The 13,870-nt window shown below is 35.8% G+C and overlaps 1 protein-coding gene across 3 annotated transcripts in view; it reads right to left on the reverse strand.

The window, feature by feature from the left end:
• Positions 1-13,870, reverse strand: part of DppIII (dipeptidyl peptidase 3) — a 364,629-nt gene that overhangs the window by 235,562 nt on the left and 115,197 nt on the right. For 2 of the 3 annotated variants that reach the window (XM_090398641.1, XM_090398643.1), the window contains exon 8: positions 6,638-6,826. The exons of the other annotated variant lie outside the window; for it this stretch is intronic. In XM_090398641.1, the coding sequence (XP_090254767.1) occupies positions 6,638-6,826 (189 nt within the window). The remainder of the gene's footprint in view (positions 1-6,637; positions 6,827-13,870) is intronic. 3 annotated transcript variants of the gene reach the window in all.

A 13,870-nucleotide genomic window follows, 5' to 3' on the forward strand; every position in this document is an offset into this window, starting at 1 on the left:
GATGAATGTACGTGCCAGCAGGGCAAGTTTTATCATTAGGCAATCGCCTAGGGGCATTAAGACTTATGGGCGCCAGATTTTGCTACATAGTTTGGGGGAAAATTACAACCTTCGAAAAAAATTAGTAAAACCTTGATTAATAATAAAAAACTGAAATAAGTCAAGCTGTCCTGGTGCTCACTAATGATCCTACATTATTTTTGCCTTTCTCTATTTCTTCCACTCCCCCTGCTCTTTATATACTTAACCTCAAATGCATAGATTTTTCCTCCTTCTGGCCTCTGTCCCAAGATGAGCAGGGAATATTATTTTTATAAATATTGACATGTGTAGGTGTACGTGTGCTTCTGTGAGTATGACAAAATATATAAAAAGAGACAATGCATAGGGGCACCTAAATTTCCTTTGCCTAGGGGCATCAGATACTCTCAGACCGGCCCTGCCTGCAAGTAAAGGTAGGTTTTAAATAAACACTGGTTGATAAATTAACCAAGGCTGTGAATGTAAGAAGGATGTCCAAGAATGGTAAACTACCAGCCTTTTTTCATGGTGAACTGAATGCATGGATGAAGGCTATTGATCCATTGTAGGAAAGTGATAAGTTCATTGTCAGAATGAGGCCAAACAGCAAAAACATCATCAACATAATGAAACCAATGAGAGGTTTCATTAATTGAGGTTGAATGGATGAGAGCAAGGTATCTTCCAGATGGTTAAAAAAATAGTTTGCCAAAGGTGGAGACAGAGGGCTACTCATGGCAGTGCCTTCAACCGGTCTATAGATCTTGTTTTTCCTATCTGAAATATTCTGATTCTATAACAAATTCAAAAATCCTTGCAATATCAGGAGGGTAATCATCATATAGTAAATTAACAGTTTCAGATAATGAAATGTTGATAAAGAGGGAAACAATGCCAAAACTGACTAACAAATCCAACTCTTGTATTTGAATATCTGGATTTTCTCAAGAAAATGTGTGGAATTCTTGATGAATTATCTGGATTGTCCAGTATGGGCAGTTAATAAACGTGACAAATTTAACAATTCTATAGGTAGGAGAGCCAATACAATTCACGATGGGTCTTACAGGATAACCTTCTTTATGAATTTTTGGGAAACCACATAAACGAGGAGTTCTTCCTAAATGAGTGTGCAACTAGTCCAAAGTATTTTGATCCCCACTAACAACTTCATCAAGCAGGTAATTTAATTGTTAGTTTGTATTTTTGTAGGATTATAATTATTTTCTGTAAAAGGCAGTCTATCTTCCACTCATTGTCTGCCTTATCCATTACCACTATATCTTTTCCTTTATCCACTTTCAAAATAGATGTATTATTCTTTTGTCTTAATGAATTAAGTACATCAGTTTCAGCACTAGAAAAATTACATAAATGTAATGTTTTTGCTTTTAAAGAGTAAAACAACAATTTCAAAGCATAGTTTATTAGCATCTTTGCTTGAAAGTCCTGACAGATTGTGTTTGATGTTATGCAAAAAATCAAGATATTGGATGCATTTAGGTACCAACGCAAAATCATGGCCTTTAGCCAATACACTAGTTTCAGCATCAGACAACAGGCATCCAGAAATATTCACAACCAATTTTATTAATAGGAGTGTTGTCAGAAGTAATTTTTTGTTTAAGGTATAATGATTCATAATTTTGCATCAATCTGTTGAAATGTCTTCCATAAGAACGGATAAAGATTGTTTAGGAACACGTAGAACGCTACTCTGGATGACAAATTTCCAGTAATTTGTCATCCAGAGTAGCTGAAATCCTTCTTTCAAAATCTAAAATAAACTGAATTCCATAGAAGCAATTTTAAATATGAATGCCTTTTCAAATAAAGTTGCAAAGCCCTTTTATATCAGCCAAATCTGAATCAGAATGATTGTCTCTCTCTCCCAAAGGTTTAGGAGATTCTCATTTTATGTAACCATCAAAAGTAATTTTAATAATATTATTTATTAATATATTAATTTCTAAGTGAAGGTTTCCAGTAATTGGACCACATTTTTTATTAAGCTAAAAGCACAATAAAGAAATAAAACCAGACAAGTTTCGCAAGTCGTTTGACTTGCATCTTCAGGGATAAAAGGTAACTTAAAGTTTAAAACAACAAAAAAGAGAAATTAATAGTTCATACTATACAGTTATAGCCGTCTGACTGTTCATAAAATTAAAAAATCAGAATGCAGATTCAAAGCAGTGCTAAGTTCAAACAATGCTGGATGATGCTACGTTCTGTTGTTCACGAGCATAATGTCTGAGGTCTGACTGAGGTATACTTTTTATCTAGGCTGACCAAACTTGGTGTAGAATTAAGCGTTCGTTTTTATTGCATTCTGTTGGAATTCTAAGCATATTTGCAGCTTCTTTAAATTTCCTTATGTAACAGTTTTTTTCTATATAAGACATGTTTGTTTTCTGCCAGAGTACATTGTGGACAGTGGAAGTGGTATGGAAAGCTAAACCTGATTTGTGTTCTCTTCTGTTTTGTACATCCTTTTGGTGTTCGTTCATGCATATTCCCCCAGATCTTTCTGTCTGTCCTATGTAGCAGATGCCGCAAGAACAATAAATTTTATAAACACCTGGTTTTTTTTAAAGGATGATGTGGAGGTTTCGGGGGATATAGAAATCTTGAAATGTTTTCCAGTGGCAGAAAGGCTACTTTGATGTTATGTTTGTTTAGTAATTTAGCCATCTTGTCTGTAACATTCTTGATATATGGAAGCGTGATAGCGTTTTTGAAATCTTATTTTTGTGCGATGCTTGTAGGAGGTGTGTGGAGGATTTTTTGAGTCTTGGGTTCATAACCATTTTTTTTCGAGGATCTGTATTAAATATTCTAATTCTTCGTTTCTCTGTTTTTCTGTGCTGGAAATATTATAAGCTCAGAGTTTTTATCCCTCAGAGTTTTTATTAGACCTATTTTTTGCAAAAGGTGGTGGCGTGAGGCTGCATTCAGAAATCTTCCTGTGTTGGTGGGTTTTCTATATATTGAGAAAGAAAGTTTATTATCTTTTTCATCGACTTCTAATAGGATGTCAAGAAAAGGAAGTTTTCTAAGTTCTTCTCGTTCTAAAGTAATTCTTTAGAACGAGAAGATTATTACCTGAATAATTTACATATATTCTTATGTAAATTATTCAGGTAATCTTTGAAAGCAATGAGTTCATCTGTTGTTCTTGGCCATATGATGAAAATATCGTCTATGTAGCGTAGCCAAATTTTTGGTTTTTTATGATAATTGATTAAAGCATTATTTTCAGAATTTTCCATAAATAGGTTAGCTAAAGCCAGAGAAAGGGAAGAGCCCATAGCCAACCCTTCTTTTTGTTCCTAAAATTTGTCTTGATACAAGAAAAAAGTATTATTTATACGTTTATAAAGATCTACGATGTCTGGAGGAAAGAGGACTTCAAGGAGATTCACAGTTTCGTTTCTTGGAACATTTGTAAATAGGCTGATAACATCCAAACTTGCTAAGATGTCTGAAGGTCAAATGTAAATATCTTTCACCTTCTCAATAAAATGTGCACTGTTCTTGATGAAAGAAGATGTTTTTCCTGTGTGAGGTAAAATCATGTTGGTGAGATGTTTTGCTAAATTAGATGTCAGAGAGTCTCTTCCATCCACTATCGGTCTTAAGAGAATACCTATCTGATGTATTTTTGGTACACCATAAATTCTTGGAACTAATGGGTGTTTTGATTGTAGAGTTCTTTTAAGTTCTTCAATCCAATTAGGCATCTTTTTAATTAGATAATTGGTTTTATTGTGAGCACGCCATGTGGGATCTCTGTCTAAAGGTCTATAGGTATTAGAATCTTCAAGAAGAGTTTTCATTTTATTGTTATCATCCTCAGAGTTCAAAACTACTGTTGCATTCCTTTTATCTGCTTTGATTATAACAATATTTTTGTCTGATTTTAGTTCTTTGAGGGATGTGTATTCCGTGTAAGGAAGGTTCCTTTGAGGTAATTTGCTTTGCAATAGCAATGCTGTGCTCTGTATGCGGATGAGATCTGATGTATCACCAGGTAAATTTCTTATTCCTTTTTCTATTTGAGCAATTATGTCAATTTTTGGTAGGAAACATGGCGTTAAGGCAAAGTTAAAACCTTTCATGAGTAGATTTTTTTTTGGTTCTTGATAGGACTCTTGAAGAAAGGTTAATAACTACTTTGGAATAATCTAGGTGTTTTCTTTGTTTTTGTTTTTCATGAAGAAGTAAGCTAAATTTTTTGATTAAAGTATGCTCCTTCCGATCAGAAATTGCTGCAGCTTTGTTATATGTGATGATGTCTATGTTGTTCCACAGGTAGGATAGAAGAGATGTGGATAACTCATTATGTAGAGAAAATGTATCTTGGCTTATTTGTGCTAATTCTGATCTAGTGGCTGAAATCCTTTCTCTCAGAATCGCTAGTTCCATTCTTCGGTAAATTCTGTTAGCTTTATTTGAATGGAATACACGCTTGATTTGGATGAACTTAGGTATGATTTCATTATCTCTGCATCGGATTAAGAATATAAGACTGTTGATGAAATTCAGATGTTTAATACGTAATTTCTCTAGTTGCGTAACTTTATACCAAAAGCACTCACTGTGAGCATTTAATTGTAAGTGGAGGTTTCTGTGGTTTAGAAGTTCATAAGGCATATTACGGTAATTGGACCACATTTTTTATTAAGCTAAAAGCACAATAAAGAAATAAAACCCGACAAGTCTCGTAAGTCGCTTGACTTACATCTTCAGAGGTAAACATCTTCACAAAAAATAGGTCTAATAAAAACCTTGAGGGACAGAGCTTATAATATTTCCAGCACAGAAAAACAGAGAAATGAAGAATTGGAATATTTAACACAGCTCCTCAAAAAAAAATGGTTATTGATCCAAGACTATCAAAAATCCTCCACACACCTCCTACAAGCATCTCACAGAAATAAGATTTCAAAAACGCTATCACGCTTCCATATATCAAGAATGTTACAGACAAGATGGCTAAATTACTAAACAGACATAATATCAAAGTAGTCTTTCTGCCACTGGAAAACATTTCAAGATTTCTATACTCCCCGAAACCTCCACATCATCCTTTAAAAAAACCAGGTGTTTATAAAATTTATTGTTCTCGTGGCATCTGCCACGTAGGACAGACAGGAAGATCTGGGGAAATATGCATGAACGAACACCAAAAAGGATGTATAAAACGGAAGAGAACACAAATCAGGTCTAGCTTTCCATACCACTTCCACTGGCCACAATGTACTCTGGCAGAAAACAAACATGTCTTATATAGAAAAAAACTGTTACATAAGGAAATTTAAAGAAGCTGCAAATATGCTTAGAATTCCAACACAATGCAATAAAAACCAAGGCTTAATTCTACACCAAGTTTGATCAGCTTTGTTCCTCAGTCAGATCTCGGACATTATGAACGCGAACAACAGAACGTGGCATCATCCAGCATTGTTTAAACTTAGCACTGCTTTGAATCTACATTCTGATTTTTTAATTTTATGAACAGTCGGATGGCTACAACTGTATAGTATGAACTATTAATTTCTCTTTTTTGTTGTTTTAAACTTTAAGTTACCTTTTATCCCTGAAGATGCAAGTCAAACGACTTAAGAAACTTGTCCAGTTTTATTTCTTTATTGTGCTTTTAGCTTAATAAAAAAATATGGTCCAATTACCGGAATATGCCTTATATTAATTTCTAGCACACATCAACAGTTTTTAATTGGTAAACCAATTGTTGTATACACCTTGTGTATACAACATGTGTTCTCGTTTTTTTTTTTTATATGCTTGTTTCTATGCACTGATGATGTACTGTTATTTTCAGTAAGAAATATATGTACTTTTCATTTCATTAAAGTTAATTACTGTGGTTATTGTGTAATTTGTTGTTTATTGAATAAATGTCAGAATATACCTTCTGGAACAAATAATATCCTTCGACAATAGATAAGACTTAGAAATTCTAGACCTAGAAACATAGTCTGTAGTAAACATAGCATGGAACAATTAAAAAAAAACTGAAGCATTGGGTGATTTGTTCATTTCTGTTAAAAGGCAACTGTTGAATGCCATTATATTGTCCACACTGGCATAAGGTAAACAATACAAAACCTTAGAGGCAGGTCATCCAAAGTTGTTGATGCATTCAAAAAGCCAAACATTTAAAACGGAACAAGCTACAATGCAGAAAATATGAAAAATGATAGATGGTCAGTCCTTACTATAGTTTGGATTCCCAGATAAAGCAAGAGATCCAAAGAAAGACAAAGGATGAGGGAGAAATGAGATCATATGAACAGCAGGAAACAACTGGAAGAGAATGGTCCATATAAGAGAGGAGTGCAAAAATTTGGGAAGAGGATTTCGCACAGCAGTGTGATTCTACAAGTTGATATCCACATCTTTCTTTTATACTCTGCCAAGAAATTATTTCTTAAACATTTTCATTACATGGTTCCTATATGTTCATTTTCCCACCAAGAAATTCTGCTCCATTTCTTGTTTCATTATTACAATTAATCCTCAAAACAACAGCTTAACATATAGTAACTTACAGGTTATCTTATTTGTGCTACCTAAGCATGTCACATACTACCTAAAGGTCTGTAAGTGTCCAACTGCTGATGAATAGCACTATTCCTCACTATGTCAGTCTTCTCATTTATCGAACTTACTCTAGGATTTGAAATTCTCACTAGCAAACGTAACTCTTGCATTGCACGTGATATGTATTGAACCTGATCTTCTAATTTCTTTGAAGTTTCCATAAATATTGCTGCTTTATCTGCACAACAAAGTAGAAATCTTATTAAAAAAGTTTAGCTATTTTAAGCTTAAGTTCATTTTAATACTTCTTTCACAGATTAAACCTAGCAAAACAGGTGTGGATGTGAATTATATTTTAGAATGTACCCACAGATTTCTTCATCATTTCAACATAGCATATGATAAAAATTAATTTACTCGATATTAACAGTTTCATTAGTAAACTAACAACTAAGATTTTGGAGACAAAAAAATCAATACAAGAAATTTACAACAAAGCAGTAGTGCTCTTATTAATTAATATTACATAATTTAATCAACTTGAATATCTTGCTATGCTCAAGTAGTAGTTTTATCTGGATAGTTCTCATCAAGTGATCTCTTATAAGCAAGAGCATCATAAGAACTACATGAATAAAAGTTCAGAAGAATGATTACTGAGAGAATAATATGTTTCTTTGTTAAAGATTAGTTATGACGACTAATATTTCTATGGTTTAGCAAATCTTAATTTAACTTCTGATACGAAGACTATATTCTTCTTAATGAGAGTAAACTGCCTGTGTAGCTCAGTGGATGTGGCGTTTACACACCACGGCGCTTGGCCGCACGAAGGAAGACTTGGTTTCGAGTCTAGTCGGCGACTAGAGGAAATTTTTCTAAGCCTTTTTTCGACCAGTTCCCGAGTTAGTCGATCTCTGGCACGGGCAAGCGGGTTTTTCGTCCCGTAAACTCAAGAAAATCGACCATAGAACGCACATTATTTCAGACATTAAATATGAGTGTTAGGGTTAGGGACCACAAGATGGCAGCACTTGTTGAGCTGTCAATCTTCATTGTGTGCCGCTTAATTAGTGATAGCCTTGGGCCAGCTATCTCTGATTGAGTACCAGTGGAGATTGAACTGCCCACTCAATCTCCAAAAGTTAGATAGGGCTAAAAACGACCTCGCCTACTCCCTATATATACGAGAATAAAAAGGCATTAGCTGATTTTTTTTTTTACTGACAACCAACTATTTAAATGACCCTGAAAGCTCACTACATTGTCTTGATTAACTATTACTCATCCTAATTCTGCATCTTCAGCAAACAACTGAATATTTCCTTTCAGGTTATTTCCTATATCATTTATGTACAAATTAAACAGCAATAATCCCAGCACTGAACTATGCAGCACACCACTAGTCACCTGTTTTCACCTTTATTCTGCTCCTTCATATCTCCATCAACCACCCTCCTATCCATTTCAACAACTCTATATCCATCTCCATCTGCTGCAGTTTACTGATTGGAATTCCATGTGGTATCCTGTCAAAGGCCTTAACAAAGTCCAGCAGTATCGCTGTAAATCCACTACCCTTATCCAGTTCAGCCGTCACTGTATTATAAAACGTGAGTAAGTTACTGAGGCATGATCTACTCACAAAATCATGCTGTCCTCCATACAGTATCCCATTTTCATCTATCCATTCCTGTATTTTGCTCTTGGCTAATATCTCAAAAAGCTTGACAACGATTCCTGATATGCTGATCGGTCGGTAATTTGCAACAGCAGTCTTGGAACCTCCTTTATGCAATGGAATTATTTTCCCCTCTATCCACCCCCTTGGAAGTAACCCAGAGCCGAGACTTAAATTAAACAATATGGTCAAGGGAACTGACAATTTCTATGCCGCTTCACGCAAGACTCGAGCTGGCATACCATCCAATCCCACAGATGTATTTCCATTAAGGTTCTGTAATATACTATTCACCTCCATTTCATTCACTTCAATTCCTGTATCAGCCATTCGTTCTGTCATTCCTGCAATATCACAGCCTGGATGATATACTCTTGCAAAGTGTATATCATCGCTTAGTAATTCCAATATTTCAGTTGATTCAGTTACCTCCCTGCCATCGGCATTCCTTAGAATCATTTTGCCGTATACATTTTTTCTTTTACTTGCAGCATATCAAAAGAACTGTTTGGGATTAGTTTTAGCTTACATTGCTATTTCCTTTCATAATCTGCTTTTGCTTTTTTTACCATACTAGTTACCCTTCTGGCCTGTGCTTTGTACTGTTAGTGTGCCTGCAGGTCACCTTTCTCCTTAAATTTCCTCAATTGTTTCTTTTTTTGAAGCTCAGCCTCTATGGTGTTATTCATCCATTTAACTCCCACTTGATTTACTCTCCGGACTCTAGGTATGCAGTCAGCCATTACCCTCCCCCCTCCCCCCCAAACGCTCCTTAACCACTTCCCATGCGCTATCAACATCCAGCCCTTGCAGTTTAACGTGCCATGGCACTGATTCAAGCAATCTCCTAAGCTCATTATACTTATCAGCCCGGTAATTCCACACGTACCCTGTCTTAATTGAAAATTCCACACATTTAGCCACTTCCCAGGTCAAGACCTAGGAAGTGGCTTATGATCACTCTCACCAATTGATGGCAATATGCTCATATTCATAATAGTCAATTTCTCAGATGCAATCGCTAGGTCAAGAACTCTCAAACCCCTACTATATTCCATTACATGCTGTCTCAGGTAGTTATCCCTTAGTAACTGCATAAAATTCATTTCCTTCCTCCCATTTGTCCTCTCCTCCCTCCAATCAATGTTACCATAGTTGAAATTGCCCATAATAATTACCTGTCCTCCACTCATTAAGTCTGCCTATGCATACTGTCTCCATCATCCATTCCATCACCTGGTCTATAGCAGCACCCAACTGTAAATTTTGTTCTGCTGACCTCAATCTCACACCAGATAGCATCAGATCTGCTATTTTCACTATCCTGAAGTTGAACTTCTATTCTCTTTGTCTGCAGTTCATCAGCTATCATCAATAACACTCCTCCCCTCATTCTTTTCTCTCTGTCTTTCCTAAACACACTATACCCCTCACATTCTATCCCACTAACTATATCATCTTCTGTTAGACATGTCTCACTATTGCCAATAACCTGTAGCCAGGGAGAACTAACCAAGGCCAAAAATTCCTCCTCCTTATTCCGAATACTCCTGGCATTTGTGTACATGAAGTGCAGAAGTCCTACCCCATTTTGATGCCTTATACTAACTATTACATTTTGGTTTGTTATCCTTCATCCTAACTCAGGCATATTATACACATTCTCACACTCAACTGCCTCACTGATGTCTGCATGTACACTTAACAGCATCCCCACCCTCCTAGTTTCCCCGATTCTGCACATCAACTTTTACTTCATTCAGCAACAATTTTTTCAGTCTCCAAACACCAAATACATTCAGATGCAAACCATACTTCTTGTATAAGTCCTTTCACCCATCAAACTCACTCCACACCACTCCTCCTGCATAACCTATGCACAGTCATTCGCAATTATGGCCCTCCTTCTCATCTCTACTCTGTCATACCGCATCAACAGACTAACTATCTTAACTCTCTCACTCCTTCCTTTTGCTATTGCTAGTAATTCTTTCAAGTCCTCTCTCATAGCAAATTTTTCACCTTTTAAATCATTCGTTCTGGCCACTACTATCATTTCTTTCACCTTATACTTTTGTGCTCTAATAGCCTCACTTACATTATTAATTTTCACACCCGAAAGGCATGATTTTGTCAAACTCTCATCTATTAACACTCGATCCTTAATTTTTCTTTTACTCCCGATCATGTTCTTATTTATCTTATCACATGCTTGCATCTTTTTGTTAGCTGATCCAATCAGTAGACATTTATGTAATTGCTCCAGATGCCGCTTCGCCCTATGTATTACTCCACGCAACCGAGCTATCTCCCTCATTGCAGCTAACTCTTCATTTTTTTTATCAATCAAACCATTCTCTCGCTCTGTACTTTTACTTTCACTGTCAATTGTATCACTTTTGAACTCACTCTCTATGCTATCTGGCATTACATCACAATTTTCTATCGCATTCTGACTTTTATCCACTACATCAATCTCGCAATCTGAGACACACTTCAGATTCTCGCTTTCATGACACTTTTGGCACAGTTTCCCACTACTATCACTCTCAAACCAAATTCCAGCCGCTGTATTTTGTGTCAATCTTATAGAATTCCCTTAGTAACTTAGTTTCTATCATATCCCCTCTCCTTTGCCAGCCAGCGAAACTCTAACCCACACACCTTCAATCAATCCTCACAGGGAACACTCCACAGACCTGTCACTAACCTGGTCACTCATCTCTCATCAAATCCTCTCCACCATCTTCCAAGTCCCACTGAAATGTAGGTGACTAAATCAGTACATAAATTAAAGATACCAAGAAATTATATTATTATGGGCAACTCCAAAAAGCCCTTAGACTCATCGACGGAAGTCCTAAACATCATATCAAGAATAACTATTTGGCATTCATGCAGTATCTATCATACTTTGCTTTGAACTCATTTACAGTCATGGCACCCACAACAAACTCTGGCAGCTTATTCACCACTCTCCAAATAAAAAACCTAGTTCTAATCCTTGGTAACTACACTCTTGCTCAGTTCCCATGGATTGCCCCTAGTTCTCTCATTCACCTGACCTGTTCTGAAAAATTTCCTCTGAATTAATCTTGTAAAAACCCTTCAGTAATTTGAATGTCTCAATCATATCACCCCTTTTCCGCCTATCAACCAATTTCTGTAACCCACAGATCTTCCACCTGTTCTCGTAGGGTTCATTCCATAGACCTACTATCATCTTGGTCACTTTCCTCTGGATCCTCTCTACCTCCTCCCCATTAAGAAGAAACCCAGAGGCCATAGCTGGACACAGTAATCAAGATGGGGGTCTTATCAAGGCTCAATAAAGAGAAATGATAACTTGCTTATCTCTGCTCGTCAAAGTATTCTTCAGTAACCAAGTGATCTGATGAGCTGCTTTAGCCACTTTTGCTATGTGCCCTCTAAATTTTAACTCCCAATCCACCAACACACCCAAATCTCTGGCTTCGTCAACCTTCTGGAGTAGTTCCACCGATGTGATATACCACTGCTAATTTTTTCACCCCAAAATGCATAACCTTACACTTTGCTACATTAAACTGATATCCATTCTCATTAGCCCAGAACTCCAATCTATTCAAATCATCCTGCAAAATTTTGACATCATGTGCATTCACTATTGCTCTACCCAACTTTACATCATCAGCAAATAAATGAACAGTTCCTCTCAGTCCTTTCCTATATCATTAATGAACAAATTAAATAGCCTAGTAACAGGCCTTCTTTTGGACTCCACTCCTGAATAAACTATTCTCTGATAACTCTCCATTAACCATCCTCCTATCCATTTCACCAAGCAGCCTATATCCATCCCTATGTGCTGCAGTTTACTGATTAGAATTCCATGTGCTATCCTGTCAAAGGCCTTAGCAAAGTCCAGCAGTATCACTGTAAATCCATTACCTTTATCCAGTTCAGCCATCACTGTATTATAAAACGTGAGCAAGTTACTGATCTCACAAAACAATGCTGTCCTCCATACAGTATCCCATTTTCATCTATCCATTCCTGTATTTTGCTCATGACTAATATCTCCAAAACCTAAACCTTGACAATGATTCCTGATATGCTGATCAGTCAGTAATTTGCAACAGCAGTCTTGGAACCTCCTTTATGCAATTTTCCCCCTATTTCCATCCCCCCAGGACTAGCCCAGAGCTGAGAATTGAATTAAACAATATGGTCAAGGGAACTGACAATTCCTTTGCTGCTTCACGTAAGTCTCGAGCTGGTATACCATCCAATATCACAGATGTATTTACATTAAGGTTCTGTAATATACTATTCACTCCATTTCGTTCACTTCAATTCCTGTATCAGCCATTCATTCTCTCATTCCTTCAATATCACAGCCTGGATTACTTGGTTTAATCCTTTATCCAAGTGTAAGCAAACAAGTTTGTGCCTGAACTATTATCAGGATTGGGGCAACTCGTATAAAGAAGCTGATGACTTCACATCACCTGTCTTAGTATCCCTTAGTACAAGATAAAGGATTAAACCAAGTATATAATTTCCTGGTATCTTTAATTTATATATATATAAATTAAACATAAGAATTTGTTGATGATGATATATATATATATATATATATATATATATATATATATATATATACACACGCACACAACACACACATGTTGAAACACAGTGTCAGTAACAACAGTCCATGTTCTGAACAGAAATCCAGTGCAGGCACTTAACATTATTATTTGGTTTCCCCCTTTTTCTGCAAATTTGCCTCAAACATTTCTATATGTCTGAGATTCATTTCCTACTCTGCCGTTTACATTTCAAACAAGAACTAGTGCCTTTCAGTTCATGTCAGCTCTAATTACTCAAAAAATTATACTTTTTATTTTACTGTTATATGTTTCTGTAGAACCTTTACAAAAATAAGTCTCCAATTTCAGATTCTGAAATCTACCCACATCACTACTTGAAATGGCTTGCATTTAGTGAACACAATAATTATATATGGAAACAGATTATATAATATGGCTAACAAGGTGGAAAGCTAGCTGAATATTTATACAGAACAAGAAACATATCAGACCAAATGTCCAAGCAGCTATAAAATATAAAAGAGAACTGGATTATACATGAATGAAGTAAAGAATGGGGTGTAGAAGAAGTTAAACAAAGAGTGGAGACTAGAAATATGCAAATACTGAATTAAAGGACCAATTAGATGTTATCAATGGAATAACTATATTAAAAATGAAGATATCAGAAAATAATGTGGCATTATCAATATTCTGGAACATGTAAGTGAAGGTAAAAGATGGTATGGTCACTTAAAAAAATGGGAGATGAAAGATTAGTGGCAGGAAAAAGATCCAGAGGAAGACTAAGACATAGGTGAATTGATCAGTTAGGAATTTTTTAAATGACTGAAATTTAAGAACTGATCAAATCAGAGACCTGATTTGGAAAAAAGTTGTTAATTGGAAACTGGAATTAATTGTACCAGATATTAATTCCAATTATTTAATTGGATTTAATATCTGGTATGCACCTCTCATGAAGGTATATAACAGAAACTGACATTTCAGTTTACATAAAATGCAGAAT

This window comes from Typopeltis vanoorti, chromosome 10, assembly GCF_054136105.1.
Source record: "Typopeltis vanoorti isolate ZY-2024b chromosome 10, IOZ_Tvanoo_1.0, whole genome shotgun sequence".
NCBI classification, from domain to species: Eukaryota; Metazoa; Arthropoda; class Arachnida; order Uropygi; family Thelyphonidae; genus Typopeltis; species Typopeltis vanoorti.